The 17,766-nt window shown below is 44.3% G+C and overlaps 2 protein-coding genes across 12 annotated transcripts in view; one reads left to right on the top strand and one right to left on the bottom strand.

Moving 5' to 3' along the window:
• The first annotated feature begins 628 nt into the window (after window positions 1-628).
• Lysmd4 (LysM domain containing 4) lies at window positions 629-6,913 on the top strand. Of its 4 annotated transcripts, XM_031386942.1 has the most exons (4): window positions 639-1,151; window positions 2,163-2,447; window positions 2,915-2,940; window positions 4,313-4,417. In XM_031386942.1, exons 2-3 carry the CDS (start codon window positions 2,175-2,177, stop codon window positions 2,924-2,926), a joined length of 285 nt encoding a protein of 94 aa, XP_031242802.1. In that variant the 5' UTR covers window positions 639-1,151; window positions 2,163-2,174; the 3' UTR covers window positions 2,927-2,940; window positions 4,313-4,417. The 4 variants fall into 4 exon arrangements, with proteins under 4 accessions (XP_031242799.1, XP_031242802.1, XP_031242803.1 ...); XM_031386939.1 differs by lacking the exon at window positions 2,915-2,940 and having other exon boundaries at window positions 629-1,151; window positions 4,313-6,913; XM_031386943.1 differs by lacking the exon at window positions 4,313-4,417 and having other exon boundaries at window positions 2,915-3,169.
• A 2,724-nt stretch (window positions 6,914-9,637) lies between these two features.
• Mef2a (myocyte enhancer factor 2A) overlaps window positions 9,638-17,766 on the bottom strand; it is a 123,406-nt gene continuing 115,277 nt past the window's right edge. For 7 of the 8 annotated variants that reach the window (XM_031386944.1, XM_031386945.1, XM_031386947.1 and 4 more), the window contains 2 exons: window positions 15,215-15,341; window positions 9,638-13,691 (listed from right to left, as the gene is read on the bottom strand). In XM_031386944.1, coding sequence (XP_031242804.1) covers window positions 13,334-13,691; window positions 15,215-15,341 — 485 coding nt within the window. In that variant the 3' untranslated portion in view covers window positions 9,638-13,333. The remainder of the gene's footprint in view (window positions 13,692-15,214; window positions 15,342-17,766) is intronic. The other variant, XM_031386951.1, reaches the window with a different exon arrangement.

The following is a 17,766-nucleotide window of genomic DNA, read 5'->3' on the forward strand; positions in this document are numbered from 1 at the left end:
GACTTGGGAGGAGACCACATGTTTGACAAGGGTTGGAGTCTGAGTGGACACCTGCTGATGAGATCAGTCTCCACTAACTTGGGATCAGATCAGTGGACCTATTCTTGTGGCTGGGCCCCTGGCCCACTTTGACAGGTGGGACATACCTCTCATCCAGGCCTGTCAAAAACCACGAAGACCTCAGTGGGGAACATATGAGTGTGTGTCTGAGGGAACTGTTGGGTATATTAGCAAGGGTAGCCTCCTGAGTTGAGTGGCAAGGTAAACACACACCATTTGTTTAAAGCCAGAAAGAAGAGTCATGTGGCTGGCAGAGAGGGCCATGACCCGGTGCCTTCCTGGCCTTAGACATTTAGAGTATGACTTTTAGTTTTATTCTAAACCATAGGAAGAATTTCTGGGCTCTTGTTTTAACGTTGATTCCCAGAGAGGCTTAACACCTTGGTTCAGCTGTCAGCCATCTGCATTCTTTGGTGCATTGTCGGCCCACGTCATTTAGTTTCTTCCTTATTCATTGGGTGAGTCTTACTCTATTAAGGATTTTAGTCTTTGTTACAAAACAATGCCACAGGTACTCCTCCCTTTTCCAAATAGCAGGGACTCTCTGGCTAGCCAGATGATACATACTCTGGCTTATCCAATTCTGGTCTGTGTTGTCACGGCAACATTTCACATCCCTGAACTTTTGTTTATCTCTGAGCAGGGGCTGGCAACCATTCGGCCCCTCAAAGGATATACTAGGTGGAAGACTCAGGATGAGGCTACCTGGGACAGGCCTCCTAGGTACGCTCCTGGCCACGGATCAGGACGCACATGAGTCAAAGGTCTCTCCTGCCGGGAAGAAGACCGAGGCTTAGCAGAAAGCCGAGGCCACCGCGAAGGAGGCCAAGTTTCACACCTGGCTCAGAAGGGGAAACTGGGCACAGCTGGGACAAACGACAGAAGAGCAAAAGTCCAGGGTCCACGCTGGAGCCCCGCCCATCAGGGCCCGCCCCTTGAGCAGGGCTCATTCTGACCTCTCAGCACCTCCGGGCTCTGCCAGGGCCCGCCCTTCTCTGAAGTCATTGGTTGGCTTTTAGTCCCCGCCCCCGGAAGACCTGCTTTTTTGCAGCCAATCGGCGGGCGCAGTGGCGGTGGAGCCTGGGAACGAGGTACCCGAACCTGGACCGGGGTCTGCTGGGTTGACTTGGGGGTTCAGGGCTTCTGGCTCTGTCACTGTGGGCTCGGTGGGTGGGCTGCCACTCCAGGGCCAGTGCCTGTGTCCACGGAGGGCTGGTGCCGGCTTGCGGGAGTGGCGGGATGTGTATTCTTTGCAAAGTTGGGGCCCGGCCTGTTTAGGCCCAGGGGCGGGGACGTCTGAAATTTGTTTTGTCTCCTGCTTAATGACAGCCCACCTGTCATTGGAGGGAAACTGAGGCCTCTTCTGGCCGCCCCGGGACTTGTTGTCTGTAGGACTTCAATTCTGTAGGACTCAGAATTTGAAACCAGAGAGAGATACGCTGAGGTTGGCTGTTCCCTTAAAGGACCACTCAGAAGGGACCACCAGGAATGCCTGGAGTCCCATTCCAGCCACTTGGAAGGGAAAGGTTAGTTGTGGCTCTGGCGTTTGACTCTAGGTGACAATAAGGGGACTATGGATTGAAATGAGTCCAGAGTGACCGTGAGAAGCAGGCAAATTGAAATTTGATAGGTTTTTTTCCATTGCTCACCTCTTAGGTCATATTAGCCAGGGTCAAAATAAGAGAACTATGGTTGTTCTCAGCTTCTGTCCTTTTGCCCTGAAGACACCTTGGGATGCCTAACGAGGTTTTTATCCAAAGATTCTGAATGAAAGATTCTCAATGTCAGGGAGCTGTGAACAGTGCTCACTTCACACAATGCTGAGACATAAGTGGCTTCTTATGTGGGCTAGGGGAAGCACAGCTGGGGATGGGGAAGAAGGGTGGGGAATCTTTTCTGCACATAGTAAGCAGTTAGGAAAAGTATGATGTCATTCTGCCTCAGTGTCAGGTGGATAGGTGTGAGGATGCTATCCTGCTGTCCTGATGCTGTTTGTTGGATCTTGGCAATATTAGGAAATTACTAAGGAGACAGTTCTCTTTAGGAAGCCAGAGGAGAATGAATAGCATTTGTGTGGAATTAACTCCAGGTTTGATTTTCAGTTAAGAGAGAAAATGAGGCAGAAGGAAGTCTTAGCCAAGACCTTCCAAGGCCCAGCTGTTGTCTGTAGGACTTCAAACAGCCACGTTTACATGTTCAAGAATGACAGCGGGGACTCCGGGGACTCTTCTGAGGAAGAGTCACATCAGGTGATGTTACGACCCCGGGGCAAGGAACGCCTGAAGAACAGCCACCAACCACCAGGAACAGGCAACACGGTTCTGCTGCAGCGGGAGCTGGCCCAGGAAGACAGTCTTAACAAGCTGGCTCTCCAGTATGGCTGCAAAGTAAGCTGACTCAGTCCTCTGCCCTCCAGGGTTGAGAGAGACACAGGGGAACCACTATGGGAGGGGTCCTTGTTCTTCCTGAGGCCCATAGGTAACTAGAATCCTACATAGCCAGGGCTGGAAGCTGGTAGAGGCACCCTTCATTCAGAAGTCTGGGTTCAGGAAGGGTCAGTTAGTTGGGAACCTCATTGAGGGTGTCCTTCCCTTTGCCCTACCCTCCACAGGGACACTATGAAACAGTGTGGTCTGTGAGCACACTGGATTTAAGATCTTAGGGCTGGAGATGGTAGGCAGAGTCTCCAAGTTTCTGTGGCATGCTTCTCTCACTACTTGTGTTTTCTGACCTTTGCTTGACAGTAGCTAATCTGACTAGTAGAGTTTTCTTTCTTCTCCCCAGTAGAACTGCATGGTCTAGCCTGTGCTGTGCGTTTGTATAACCTTATCTTTCTCTTTAATTATGTTTTTAGCACTCAGAGTGATTAACAGTGGCAAAGTAAGTTGGAAAGTGTTTCTGGAATCGCTCTTTTTCTCCCGCATTGAAACAGTTTGTTTCCTGCTGTTGACTCCATGCTATATACATGCTATATTCATGGTATATAGTACATGCTAAAACCATGCTATATACTGACAGCAGCTTTCACCAAGGTTGTATCAGCTACACAATTAAAAAAAAAAAAAAACCTCTACCTCCTAAAAATTGTCTGTGGTTTATCTAAAAAGATCCAAATGAGCAAAAAAAGACTGTGTGGGTGTGGGAAATCTTTCCCAAATAGGGGCTCATCTCCAGGGATACACAGCATCTTAACATTGCTCTAGCCTTTGTATTTGGATCAAATAATCTGCTTCTGTAGGCATAACATGCTTTATAGACCAGGGACTGAATAAAACCTTCCCAGCAGAGCTTTGAAAGGTAGACTTATCTTTCATATCATGTCAGAATGGCAGTCTCTAAGAAACTCAGGATGGGTATGTACTGTCTCCACTAACGAGTCCAGTTCCTATTGGAGGTGAATACATGTGCTGCTCATGTAGTGCACAAAGAATGAAAGCTGTCAAGTTCCTCCTGTTTGTTGGTCTCAGAGCAAGATTAAAAGCATCCTTCAAGCCAGTTCAGTAAGACTCTTAAAAAATGGCTGCTGAGTAAAGGGATCGCACACTCTGTGGGCTGTACTTACATTCTAGAGAAGTTTTTCCCTAGCTTGAGGGGAGTTTAAAATTTGGCTCCCTGTTCCTCCTTTTCTGTTAGAAGCTTTGTGTTACTTCATAAAATCCACAGTCATAGTCCAACCATCTTAGTCTGAGGAAAAAAAAAAAAAACCCTCAATCCAGAAACTCCTGGCTGATGGCTGATTGCCTAGCCCGCATCTCATGAGAAGTGTCATCTCTTCACGCTGAATTAACTTCTAATCAGGAATACGTTCCTGTGCCTGCCCTGCTTCTGGGAAAGTGTTGAGGGAGCATCCTGAGGAAGCTCTCTCAGGTGCCAGGCAGAGACTCTGCATGTGTGCCCAGAGCCAGCTCGGGCTTTGGTGAGCTTGTCTGGTCACTTGCTCAGCTGGGTTCTGGGGAGATGGGAGCACTGAGTTAGACAGGAAGGGTGACAGTGTTGGTCCTGTTTCACCCGAAGCTTCTGTTGTAGTCACAACACCTTCCAAAGTTGATTAGAAACTGTTCAGAGTAGAGCAGTTGATTTCTAAGCTATTCATGAAGAGGTAAAAACCAAAGACCTTATACTTAGCTGAAGTGGGGCTGGTTGCGCTTTCCAGCCTTCATGGGCGCCTCCACTGGAGCCCCGACAGACAAAGGTCTATGCTAGGTACTGGTTTTAAGGAGCATTGCATGTTTATAATGCATGGCTTCCATAGGTTGCAGATATCAAGAAAGCGAACAACTTCATCAGAGAGCAAGACCTGTATGCTTTGAAGTCAATCAAGATTCCGGTGAGAAATCATGGGATCCTCACGGAGACCCACCAAGAACTAAGGCCCCTTGGGGCCTCATCCTCCGAAACCAGGGTGACCTTGGTAGAACTGCCTGAAGATGAAGATGCCCTTGAGGCAACCCCTCAGAGCAACCAGCTGACAGACTTCTTCAAAGGCATTGATGAGAACATTGAGCGGGCTGTGCAGTCTGACGTCTTCCACAGTGACAGCTGCTGTGTGGAGGCCCCAGATGAGCCGCTGCTCCCCATAACCCGGAAGCCAGCGGCCGATGGTGCAGACTGTGGGATTCAGTGGTGGAATGCTGTCTTCCTTATGCTGCTCATTGGGATCGTGTTGCCAGTGTTCTATCTCGTCTACTTTAAAATACAGGCCACCGGGGAGGCCTCAAATAGCTTGAACGCAACTGTTGTCCCCAATGGCTCGATGACACTGAGCCCAGTTCCAGGGCAAGCCCCCAGGTTGGCAGTTCCGGTGCCTACCCTCCCCACTTCAGACAACCAGGTCAGCCCTACCACCCAGGCAGGGGCCTAAGCTCATTCTTTTCTAGAGTTGGCAGGCTTCAGCAATTGGCCCTTGATGTGTGTAACTGTCACCAACTCTTTGCAGAAGGTGTTGCATTTTGCTTCCTGAGATGTGCGGACGCCATGGCAGTCTAGATTGTATAGACTGAGGAATGGCTTGGCCTAACTCAAGGATGCAGGAGCCCAGACAGCCACTGTCCCGGCAAGAGAAACATTTACATGAAATGCATGGCCCTTTCTTGAAGACATGTAGGGGCTGGCTGCGAGTTCCTGTACAGCCATTCTGTGCAGGCTCCTAAGTAGACTGTGACAAGGCATCTGCGCTATTGCTGTCCCAGGTGTTGGATGGGGTCAAATGACTGTCACAGTGTCCCTGCCTGCTAAGGGGAAAGGTGGGCTCAGAGACATGCCCTGTGTCTACATCAAGGTGCTAAATAGTATGTCACTGAGTTTGTTACAGTTGACAGCCTGACATGTTTGCCTCTTATTTGGCCCCACTGCGGCAACGAGAGCCCCACATCCAAACCTCCATCCTTTGATTTAAGCCATACCTCCAGAGTCACATGAGGAGCATCTCTGTGGTGGCTCCCTGGATTGTCCCAGTTGGCATCTGGGAAACAGCTGGTATTGGCAAGTGTTTTGAAGGGACTACATCCACCATTAGGGTTCTATCATATGGGTCTTTGAAGCAAACTTGTCAAGAACAGTGGGTCCCACCCCAACCCCTACCATGTGCTCCCAAAGCAGAGTTCTTCATGCTGCCTCCTTGACTCATCTATTCTCTGGGTCCTTAGAGTAAACTTGCAGATACTGTGTCTCAGTGTTAAGACCAGACACAATGTCAGTTTCCTGTAACAAAATAATCTCCAGTGGGAAGGTTTATCTTGGCTCATAGTTTCCATCCATGACCTGAATTGGGAGGGGAGGTTATGGTAAGAACACTATGGAGGAGTATGTGTGGTAGAACAGATTATTCATATGACAGGGAAGAGAGAAGGGGAGACGAGGAGCTTGGGTGCAGGCATCACCTTCAAAGTTCTGCCTGCAGTGACCTAACTTCCTCCCACTAGGCCCCATTTCTTAAAGGATCCACTCCTTCCCAACACTGAAATGAGGACCAAGCCTTTAAGATATTTGCCTTTGGGGGACATATCCAAACCCCACCAAAGTAACTCTGTGAAAGGCTGGAAAGAGAGGCAGGAGGGTGCAAAAGGCTCAAGGTTTCCTCAGCGGCTCCCTGAGGGCAGCTGGCCATCAGCGTCCTGTAACCTGTGTGGGAGGAAGGGATAAGTCAGATTGCCTTGTCATAGCAGGGACAGGCAGAGGTGGCTGCGAGCTCAGCCTCCAGGCCGACAGGCTAGCAGGCTTCTGGGATGGTTACCAAGTTGACACTTAGGCTTAGAAATCTGACCAGAGGAGCAGGATAGTACTGGAGCTGGGCCTCCTGTCTGAAAAATAATCCACCCAGAGTGCAAATAACAAATTTAAATCGTCTTCAGAATTGAGTATTTTGAGGCCAAAAGTGAGCCCATGAATCCTGGTAATAAACATCTCGATTATGTATGTGATTTCTGTCTGGATGCTCAAGACCGTTGTGGCTGTGAAGTTTCTCTTAATTGTTGTCATCATTAACTTCATCAGGCAGGGCTCAGATCCCCATGGGAAAATAATTTTGGCAGACAGAGAATGTCTATATTTTTTTGTATTCTGTCTCAAGTGTTGGGGACTTGTTACTGCCTGTATAGATTCCTAAGTAGAACATGACAAGGGATCTTCAATGTCGGGGCTCCTGGGGTTGAAGGGGGTCAAATGACTGTCACAGTGTCCCTGCCAGCTGAGGGCAGGGGTGGGCTTGGCTCAGAGATGTGTGTTCTGTGTCTAGGCAGACCACGGTGCTACGCAATAGTATCAGTATATCACTGAGTTTTAACATGTTACACTTTTAACTTGTATTCCTGTATTTTTCTCAAGTGGAATAAAATAATTTCTTCTGTGAAGGAAACACGATTCTCCCTCTTTTCATAATATATGGATATTGGAAACAGAGTTAAAGCTGAGTGACAGCACTGGAGTAGACGACAGTAGCCTCTGCCTCCTGCTGAGCCTGGGCAAGCTGCCACAGGCTCTTGCTGTGCACATCCTTATGTGGCCAGGGAAGGACAGACTAAGTGGTAAACAGTGCATTCTGGCCCACTGACCTACATATGTTTCATAATTCAAGTAGATCTGTGAAAGACATACTATGGAGTTCATTTCCTGCTTATTTGTCCTCTGGGGGTGCTTTTGAAAAGATTTTTAAAGTTTTAAAATTATGTGCTTGTGAATTCTGGTACCCTTGAAGTTCAGGGAAAAGTCTAGGATCAATTGGAGCTAGAGTTCTAGGCAGTTGTGAGCTGCCTGATACTGGTACTGATAACTACCCTGGGGTACTCTGCAAGAGTACTGAGTACTCCTAACAATGTAGCCGTCTCTCCAGTCTCCAACAAAGTGAACGTTTTAAAGGATCACTTAGCATCTTTTTGTTTGGGCCTAGTGCTCCATGTAAAACCTAAGGAATTTTCTTAGTATTGGTGTGGTGATTTCACACAAGGAGGACAAGGCACCAAGCTGGGCTGTACACTGCATGCCTGACCAGCAGGAGGCAGAGGAGAAGATGCACTCAAATTTATGGATTTGACAATCATAAGGGATAGACTGGGCTCTGGGCCATACTTAACCTTGTAGAGAAAGCTCAGTCACACAAAAGATGGCTGCAGCTAGGAGCCAAATACACTAAGGTATACCCTGTGTTGTTTGTTGTCCAATGGATGCCATGGAAGGCCAAGCCTTTTGTACAGGAACTCCCGCCTTCCCAATCCCATCATAGGTAGGCCTTGACTGTCACATTACAGGTAGAAAGCTAAGGGCCTGCAGCTAATAAGGGCTTGGCAGCCCCAGAGCTATGTTCTTCCGGTTCTGTGGCCTTACTGCCCTGCTGCCCACCAGGCTGCTGCTGGTGGCTCTGTCTCCTTAGTACTACCAGCTGGCTGCATTTGGTTATTTTAAGGTACAATTTCATTGCCCTGAATAAGGAGCACGGGCTACTTTGTAATCTGTACTCCATCCATCCACATACACTCCAGCTCTTCAGAATACGAAGAGATGATGTGACAACCAGTCAGGGCCCTTGTCCCCTGACCTCAAAGTGCTGAAGAGCTAGGAGGTGGTGTGATGAAGGCTCTGGGCCCCAGAGAGGTTCTCTAGATGAGCTGAGCCAATTCTTCCTTAGCTGACACCAGGAAGGGCAGTAGTGGGAGTCAGTGAGACATCGGGCAGGTGCTTTTTAGGGAATGCTCTTTAGTGTGATCAAAGGATTAGAGGGTGGAACATAGGGACTGTGAGTAGCTGGTGACCTGGTATGTAGGAAGTGTGAAGGGAATTATAGAAAAAGGTTGCTGGAATGGTTTGGGGCCAGATGCACAACAACCTGAGTTTTACATTTAAGGGTTTGGCATTATTTCAGGAAAACAAGAGGTGATTCATGATGGCAAGGGAGGCTGACACCACTGAACAAAGTGTCCTTCCTTATTATCCCCATTATCCCCTAATTCTTTTGTCTGATCCGTGAATTCCTATAGTTTCATTTGATTTGGAAAATTGCCATCATTGTTAAATTGAAATTCCTAAATGCTGAGTGGGTAAACGTTGGGGAAACCTACTATTCAAGTTACCTCCAAAATACTTAACCAATTACAGAGACAGCACTTTCCAGTGAAGCCTAGAAGAAACCTTCACCCTATGAAAGGACAGCCATCTGTAGTAAGACACACTGACGCAGTCAATTCCAGAACCAACTAGGACACATCACTTTGGGCTATTTGCCTAAATATAGCACCTCATCCCAGTCACTCTCCGACTCATCCACAGCTAAGTGGCGTTCAGCTGGACAGGTGGCTGGGGGTGGGTTGCAGCCTTCCAGCTGGCAGAGAGCTTGGAAAATCACTTTCTTGGCTGGTGCCACTCAGACACACAATCAGCTTAAAACCAAGATAAAGGTTTAGAGCAAGGCACCCATGGGAGCTGACTAGGAACTCAAAGTGAATTGATATTAAGTAGCTGCAGCTGTGATTAGAATATTTTTAGCCACAGGGCTCAAACAGCTTTCAAAACCTGCTAATAAGAGCCCCATTATAGCCAGCAAGCAAAACTAGTGCAAAAAATTAACTTGATTTGACACCAAGAATCTGCTTAGCTAGGAGCTGGCTCACAAGGCAAAGGAGAGGAAGAGGACTTTTTTTTTTTTAAACTATGGGTTTGGATAACTGGAGCTTTTCTGGTTTCTGGCTCAGTTAAGATCTGAAAAGTGGGAAGGATCTGCTGTAACAGCCAGCCATCTCTGCAAAACACAACTCCAAACTTACACCCGTTTTTTGCCTTGACCTCAGTGCTGTATATATAATCTGGGCAAAACTAATTTCACACTGTAAACCTTAAAGATACATGGGACCGTGATAGGAAGTGCTAACACCTAGTGCCCTCAGCACTTGGGGCTATTCTCCATGATAGTTCTTGGAGACCCACTGGACTTAACTGAGCTGCAGCATAGCCAGGCTGATACTGGGGACCAGATGGCTGGCTGCATCCTAGAGGCTCTAGGGCTGTCTAGATGCCACAGGGTGGAATGGGGAGCAGGTGCTCATGCCAGAACCTACTCTTTTCCCCAGGCAAACATGACAGAGTCTGGATGTATGGTCAAAGCCAGGCCATCTTTACTGGAGTGAGTGCAGGAGACAAATAGCTTACAACAACCTCTAGCATTGTCTTAACCATTTGATAAAAACGTCACTATAATATTTATTGTATAATGAAGAAAAAACAACACATTCAGGGAAAAATTGAGATTAACTTATTTTTCTTAAAAGGTTCATCTCAGGGATGGCAACAAAGTCCAGCTTGTGCCGCCAAACGGTTTTACATGATCAAACCGTGTACAGCTTCTTTGTGTGAACTGTTGACTACAAACATTTACCAAATACATAAATCTCTTTTAAAAAAGCCATTTTAAATATAGCAAAGCAGTGTCTTCTTGCACAGCAAAGTGAAGAAAGTTTCTACAGAGAAATAAAAGTTTTACATTTGTAAAGTTCTTTTCACATTCTAATCATCTAGCTTTTTATGATCCAATGCCAGGAGTTTTCAGGTTCTGTATTTACTATGTATTTCTTGTGCGCATGATGGTTAATACAGAAATTATGTTAATACATTATTAGTCGTCTTTACAGTTGAAAGGAAATGGTGAAACATGTATTGTTCTTTTAGAACAAACCCCTGATTTAGTTTTGTAACACAATGGATGTAATTAGGGCTCAAAGGATGGAGTTTTGACTGGGACCACCTGTGTTCACACAGCGGTGACACTCACTCTCAGTATAGAACCACTTAGAGTCCTGAGGGAACTTCCCACGTCCAGTGCAACTTAAGCTTTTTTTGTTTTTCTTTTTAATAATAAAATATGTTATCTGAAGGGAGAAAACTTTCCTGTGATGGTGTCTTATACAAAACACATGAGTCTCAAAGGGTAAGAAAAGTCAGTTTAAAGCAACCCCGTCAGTGTCCTCCCTACTCTCTAGGTTGGCTTCCACTGAGAGCTGTGGATGTGTTCACACATGAGCATCTGGGTGAAGGATGTCAAACCCATACGCTCCAGATCACACTGGGCATATGGGGAAAGATTAACAGTCAGATATTCAGTTCCTGAAAACGGAATACATTGTGACTTGGTCAGTGTAATTTAAATACAAACTCCGAGCCTTGTGTAATATTACTTTAGAAAACAGTAGTTGTACTGATTATAAACCTGCATAGAAAGAAAGACTATTGAGATACAGTCAGAAAAGCCATCTCATAAGGCACACAAGAAAATAGACAGTAAATGTGAATGTGTTAACTCCTATTCCAATATACAGCAGAAGTTCATGGACATGCATAAATAAGAATGAAAGGGTCACTTAATACTTTCAAAGCTATAAATGGTTTACAAAGTGGTAAGGGTTATCTTGGAAATTCAGTGTTGGGAGACTGTCTTGTTTTAATTAGGTATGACCTTATGAAGAATGTGCCTGTAAGTCAATTCAGTACATTTCAAAAAGAGAACCTGATCCTTTCTGAGTAAGAGCCAAATGTGGAGACCACAGAGAGGAGATAAAACATCATCCCCACTTTTTTGGCTTCTACTAACATGTGCTACCCACTTTCAGTGAAGCGCTCTCCGCTGCACAGCCTGTGCTCGCCACGGTGCACGTACCTAATACCTATGTGCCAGTCAGGAAAACTGGTGGATGAGTTGTCAGGACAGCAGATGAGGAAACATCAAAAGGAGCATAATTTAGGGAATGAGGGGGAAAAGCAAAATGTAAGTAAAAACTGCAGGTAGCTGCTTAACATTGTTCAATATAAAATAGCAGCCATTTTTAAACTCTTTAATTTTTTCAGGAAAAGGAGTATTTAAAAATCTAGGATAAAAGATATACAGGACTTTGAATTTTGTTCATGGCACAAGCCCAGTAAACGGATGAACTTGCCATCACCAACGAGCTGTCTCCCTGTAAGAGTAAGGCCTTGTTCAAAATCCAAGCTGAGGGTGGCACCAGTTTCTGTCAGGACAGCAAAAATCCTGTCGAGGATCTGCACCATAAGAGAGCTGCTCCCTGCATGCCGGTCCGTGCCTTCTCACGCACAGGACGCTAAAGCCCTCCTGGATTTTGTAACCAGCTGCGTCATTCTATCTCTAGAGTCAAGGAGAAAAAGATCCCTTTCCCTATAGATATTTTCCTAATTATTTACCACTTATAAAACCTTTGTGCTCATCTACTATTCTGCCATTTTCTCTAGTATTAGTTAAATTAGGTCATCTTTCTACCATTTTTTCCCTCACAAAAGGCAAGTTTTAAATAATGCCTTATAAAATCTGTTACAACACATTTTATATTTATGCAGGATGAACTTAACACCAATTTTTTGCCACTTTGCTATTTATGTACACATATAAAATATATAATGATGCTCACCCCATACAGCACAAAGATTACAACAGAACATCACACATTCACCACCAGTGAGGGGAAACCCCTTTACACAATCCTCTGAAAAAACTGGGCTAATAATTAAAATCCAAAGTACAGTATATTTAACAAAATAGTAAATATTAAACAGTGAATACTCTACTTAAGGACTTCGCCTTTCCCCCCAAATTGGCGGCAATCCACAAAAATATACTTTTTAATCTGGTGACCATACAATACATAGGTACTTACATCAAAGGTGATAATATATTTAAGATGCTATATACACAAAGAGTTTGGCTCAACTTTTAATTTACATATAGAATAATAAGTGTTCATGGCTTTTTTTTTCCAAGGTTCTGCTTGCAAGATATTTTTGTTTTTTTTTCTCCCCTCTTAAAATAAAACTAAAAAGTTAAAACAAGATAAAGCTATTCTTTAAAAAAAAGTTACAACATACAGCTTTGGCTTATATAAATAATTCAGCAGAATGTGTTCAAAAGTAGTGGATATAATTTTATATATAGTCATCAATTCATTAAGGGTGTTTTCTTTCATATAAAATATACATGACCTAAAATCAGTTTCTTTAATTTTTAAAGATATGAATGTAAAAGAAACTTCTGACATATTCCAATTATAACTTAATATATTAATTTTATTTTGTTAATGCTCTATATTTCTAGGCTAGTATTTCTGAATATTTCATGCGTGTTTTCTATTCTCTCTTTTTAATAGCTAAAAATCACTTCTTTGACCCAATACATTTTTTTTGCACGTGCAAAACAGTTATGTGTGGGGCTTTTTGTTTATTGTTTGTTTGTTTAATATCAACAGCCCTTTCCCATGCACCCCTTTGCAATAGACCCATGCCAGGTTGGGTTATTAATATAAATGACATTTTATGTACAGTATTGCTTTCTTGGTTCCTGCTTTTCTACTGCTCTGTTCTACAAAGCATTTTTTTCTGAAGTAACTACAGTCACCGCACAGTTAAATAAAACAAATAGGGGCCCCCTAGGTTTCTGCAGGCTAATGTGGAAGAATTATATATGGGTACACGTTTCTCTGCAAAAACTTTATCTTACGAAACAAGTAGTCCAAGGAAGTGCCAGACTGGTCTGTTTCTACAGGGTGCTTTGTCTGCCATGTGGACACACATCTGCAGACCTACAAGGAGTTTGCAGTAAGTGCCTGATTTTGTGTATGCAACACACACCCACACATACACACACTCACACCGACATACATATATATGTAAAGGGATATATATGTATGCATGTACATATAAATATATTGAACTCATGTCCTTATTCACCAAATTAAGATATGTAGGGCAGTTCACTGCAGTAACACAAAGAACAAACATGAACCAGGAAGCCTTAGGTCACCCATGTGTCCATCCTCATGCGTTTTACAGAAGGGCTTTCTCTGTCCTCAGTATTTGGAGGTCGGCCAAGCACAATTGGAGAATGGAAGTCACCCCGTGGATCCTCCCGGTCACTGCCATCGTAGGAGCTGCTGGAGCTGCTCAGACTGTCCACAGGGGAGCGCCCCATTTCCTGTCGGGGTTGGGGCTGTGGAGGTTGTGGCGGTGGTTGCTGTTGTGGCTGCTGCTGCTGTTGGAAGCCTGATGGGGTCATTCTATCACGGGGAGGTGAAATTGGCTCTGACTTAATGTTGATGTTCTGGTTGGTGTTAATGGACAAATTTGAACCCTGAGATAACTGCCCTCCAGCCCTGTAGAGAAACAACAGAGGTGAGATGGTTTGGCAGCACATCTGTTTCTCATATAACAAAGCTAGGAAAGTCTGTCTGTCTGGGAAGACTGAGGGTCTAAGATCCCATACTTTTGCATCTCAACTCTGAAAAAAAAGTTTTCGTTTTAGTGTCTGGTGTCTCCTGTCCCTCAGGATCTTCTGTACTGGGCCCTATGACAAGCACATCTCATGCTTTCCCAATAGCCATGCGATATAAATTGAATCATTCTCATTTTTTATGATAACAAGTGGTTTTGGGAAGGCTAGGAATGTGAGACAGGACTTTTCCTTGTGTCTAAGCCTTAAGGCCTTTCCACTTATTTCTGGACTTTGTTATTTATTTTTTTGTCACCATGTCTCCCATGTTCAGGGATGATCTTCAGCTCCTGACTCTCAACTTCTTGATCAGCTGGAATTATAGGCAGCACCAAATGCCCAGCTTTCAGGTCTACAGTTTTCAATGACTTCACTCAGAACAGGCCTAGGGTTTCAATAGTTATATAAGTAAAACCTTTCCTTAAGATATTTTGCACTTTCACCCATCACACAATTTTCCAGAGCACTACTGATTACAATCCACATGTGTGGTTCTTTCACTATCCAAGAGAAAGGAGTTGCTGGCTCTCTGGGCACTGTGGGCAGGAGGCTAAGGTGCCCCAGGTCTGATCAGGGATAGCTGCTGCTACATTATCCCTTTTCTGAATGCTCTCCTGTACCTGTTCCTTCTGGTTGATGTTCAGGGAGTCTGGCCTCTTCTGGGCACCATCATAAACCCTCTTTGCTTTATACCCAAAGGAACATTCCTTTTATGAATGAAGTAGTTTGTAAACTGGGCCAGAAACAATCAAATGAATCCTATGGCACTTGATGCATACACAGGATATTTTCAATACTACTTTTCTTCTACTAAGATCCAAGGAGAATGCGAAAGGCACAGGCTTGCTGTCCTCTTCTCCAGCTAAGGAGGAAAGGAAGGCAGATGAGCCTGAATGTTTTCAGCTACCTTTCCTTGGGAAGCAGACTCAGAGATGATGCTGGGAAGCAATGGCCTATTCATCTGGCAGCAAGTGAGAAGGGAGCATGCAGTACCATCTGGGTTTTAGGGTTCCCTTGGTACCATGAGACTCTCCATGTTTAATAAGAAAAGTTATGCACCTCAGATCCCTTCAAGGAATGCCTAGTTTGCTCAGCATCCATGCTACTGGGCAGTGGTGGCACATGCCTTTAATCCCAGCACTTGGGAGGCAGAGGCAGGAGGATTTCTGAGTTCTAGGACAGCCTGGTTTACAGAGTGAGTTCCAGGACAGCCAGGGCTGCACAGAGAAACCCTGTCTGAAAAACCAAGAAAAAAAAAAAAAACCCAAACTTTCTCCCAAGACTTGTATGTACATAAACACGAATTATGGCAGGGCTTGTTCTTCACAGCCTACAAAGTAAGAGAGAACTGACAGGAAGTGTGTGCAAGCCATGTACAAAAGCTCAGGGAAACTTTCAGTTACTCACACTAGAGAGCTGAGGGCTGCTTGTCCTAGATGGTGCTGTTGCCAGGCTGAAGCCTGCCCCAGAGACAGCATTCCAGGGGAAGTAAAGCCTTGCAGGGCAGACAGGTCAGCGCTGGTCAGTGAGTAATCTACAAAAGAAGGATAGTATTACTACACAGATAAATGTACATGCCCTCTGGGAAAAAGAGATACACTGAGTTGAACCTGAATCAACATGTGTTGATGCTCAGCAGGACAGGAGGACAAAGAAGCTTTCTTACTGAACTAATACCACAATCAACTACATTTGCTTTAATAGCTCCCCAACTGTACACATCACCTCAAATTCATGAATACCTATGATATACAAGTCATTTTGTACAAATGCTTCAGTCACAATTACTGCTTACATGTAGTTACTTCAGCTCAGCATGAACACTTGGGGTTTACATTTAGTTCTGAGGAAAGGTGGCAGATACTCCTACTTTTAACTTTTTACTCATGTCTCAAGAAAGGTGTTTAAAGCAGCTAGTCCCCCAACTGAATTAATATATTTTAAGGAAAAAAAAGGCTGAGTTGAGAAAGTACCATTAGGCACTCAAGATTTCTATGTGACTATCCTTTCATACTTGACATGCCCAGAGTCTCAGCCTGATGTCCACTCTAGGGACTCTTCCAGTCTGTAATTCTCTTTTGACTTCTTGGCCTGTCCAATGACCCACTTGACCTATTGCACTTGGCTATCTCCACAAGCACCTTAATTCTGGCATAACGCAAACTGAACTCATGTTCTCCTCAAAGCTGTTCTTGATAAGTTGCACCAACACTGCCAATGGCTCATGCCAGGAAAGTGAGTGTTACCATTACTTCTTTGCTGGGCTCTTACCTGAGCTCTCAACAACTCTAGTCAATTCTACCTTGTGGTCTCCAGCTTGTGGAGCTTCCAATGTAATCTATTCCTCTACTCCAAGCCACCTGTAAACTATGATATGGATACAACCTTTCTATGACTTACTGGCATTCACTTAAAAAACAAGATTTGTTTTTACTATTTTAGTTATGTGTCTGGGTATCTGTGTACATGAGTAAAGGATACTGAGGACAGAAGAGGGTGCTGGACTTGCAGCTGGAGTTAAAGGCAGTTGTGAGTTGCCTGAAGGGGGTGCTGAGGTCCAAACATGGATCCTCTGCAAGAGTAGCACCAAGTCTTAACCAAAGAGCCATCTCCTATGACCACTAGACCACTAGAGCACAAAATGACAAGTTTAAAAATAACAAGTATGACTGTAATTGCTCTGTAATATACCCAACAAATCCCCATTTTCCCAGCTCAAGTCTAACTGCCCTGCCTGTGACACTCACCTTGTTCTGCCTGATGGCCTCCTGCCTGTGTCAGGGCTGGCACAATAGGACAAGTCTTTCCCAGTGCTGCTTGTCTTTTTTGTGGTAGACTTCAGTTCCACTACTGACTACACACTCTATTTACAGTGCCTGTTAGGGCACCTGTCACACATGTTACATCTTGAAGCTGGAGTGATGGTACTGATGGGCATGAGGAAGTGTCTATGGGACCCACAGGCTATTTCTAAAAATTGCTCCTTTATTCATCCCTTTATTTACTGCCTGTCATGGTGGGCTTGATACTAAATATCTACAGGAAGAAAAATAACATATACAATAATATGGGAAAAGATAAAACACAAACAAAACAGCTATTCTAAGAAGGAGAGTAAAAGTGACCTTGGATGGAATGAGGCTGATATTTAGAGTCACATGATTTTAAGGTACCCTAATTCCACTTTACGTGTTTTAGTAATTCCTTGGAGACTTTGTAAAAATATGTGTATGCAGTATTTTAAAATGCTTATACATATGTGCATTCTTTAGAAACTAATGGTGTTTCTAAAAATGAGAACGCCAGTAGAATTTTGAATATAGTGGAGCGCCTGCAATGAGACATGCAGAATACTGCAATCTAACGCTGACACTCAATCCAAATGGTGTCCGCAGCTAGACTCATCTGCCCATCAGACCTCTCAAGCTCCCTTCTTGCCTATCTTCTCAACCTCAGAGTACAAACTAGAAAGCCTAACAGTGCAGAACTTTCCCTACACATGCTTACCAGCTAAGCTCTGTCTGCTCCTCATCTGAAAAAAAGATATGCCCTTAACACAAAATCTCTTATGCAGCAAGTGACTGATGGACTCTAACAGAAGTTCTCTAAGTGTTTAAGCTCTGGACTTTTCTGGAATTAGTTCTGTTCAAGACAAACAATGGGCTACAATTCATAGGCTACCAAGTATCTGATTGACTGGAGCAGTGGGAAGGTAAAGGTCATCTTCCAGGCTTTGTCAAGAAGACCATTACAAGTTGTTTGAAAAGAACAAGTCCTAGAATTAAAGTGCCAATCAAAGGTATAAATTGCTTGTCCCTCCAGGTAGCTCCACACAACACTTTTAGTACTGATGCCCAAAGCATTTACTCTGAAGTCTAAAATTAGGTGATCTTTACCATAGTCCACTTAAGAGTGTCATAAAGGAGTGAGTTCCTCACTGCAGTTTTCTTTTTTTTTTT

The sequence above is a fragment of the Mastomys coucha genome, unplaced genomic scaffold (genome assembly GCF_008632895.1).
Source record: "Mastomys coucha isolate ucsf_1 unplaced genomic scaffold, UCSF_Mcou_1 pScaffold21, whole genome shotgun sequence".
NCBI classification, from domain to species: domain Eukaryota; kingdom Metazoa; phylum Chordata; class Mammalia; order Rodentia; family Muridae; genus Mastomys; species Mastomys coucha.

Excerpts from the sequence above, each read along its gene's own strand:
- Lysmd4 (XM_031386939.1), top strand. The coding sequence starts at position 2,175 with ATGAGGCAGAAGGAAGTCTTAGCCAAGACCTTCCAAGGCCCAGCTGTT. Across the intron at positions 2,448-4,312 it reads CTCTCCAGTATGGCTGCAAA|GTTGCAGATATCAAGAAAGC; the intron begins GTAAGCTGACTC and ends TGGCTTCCATAG.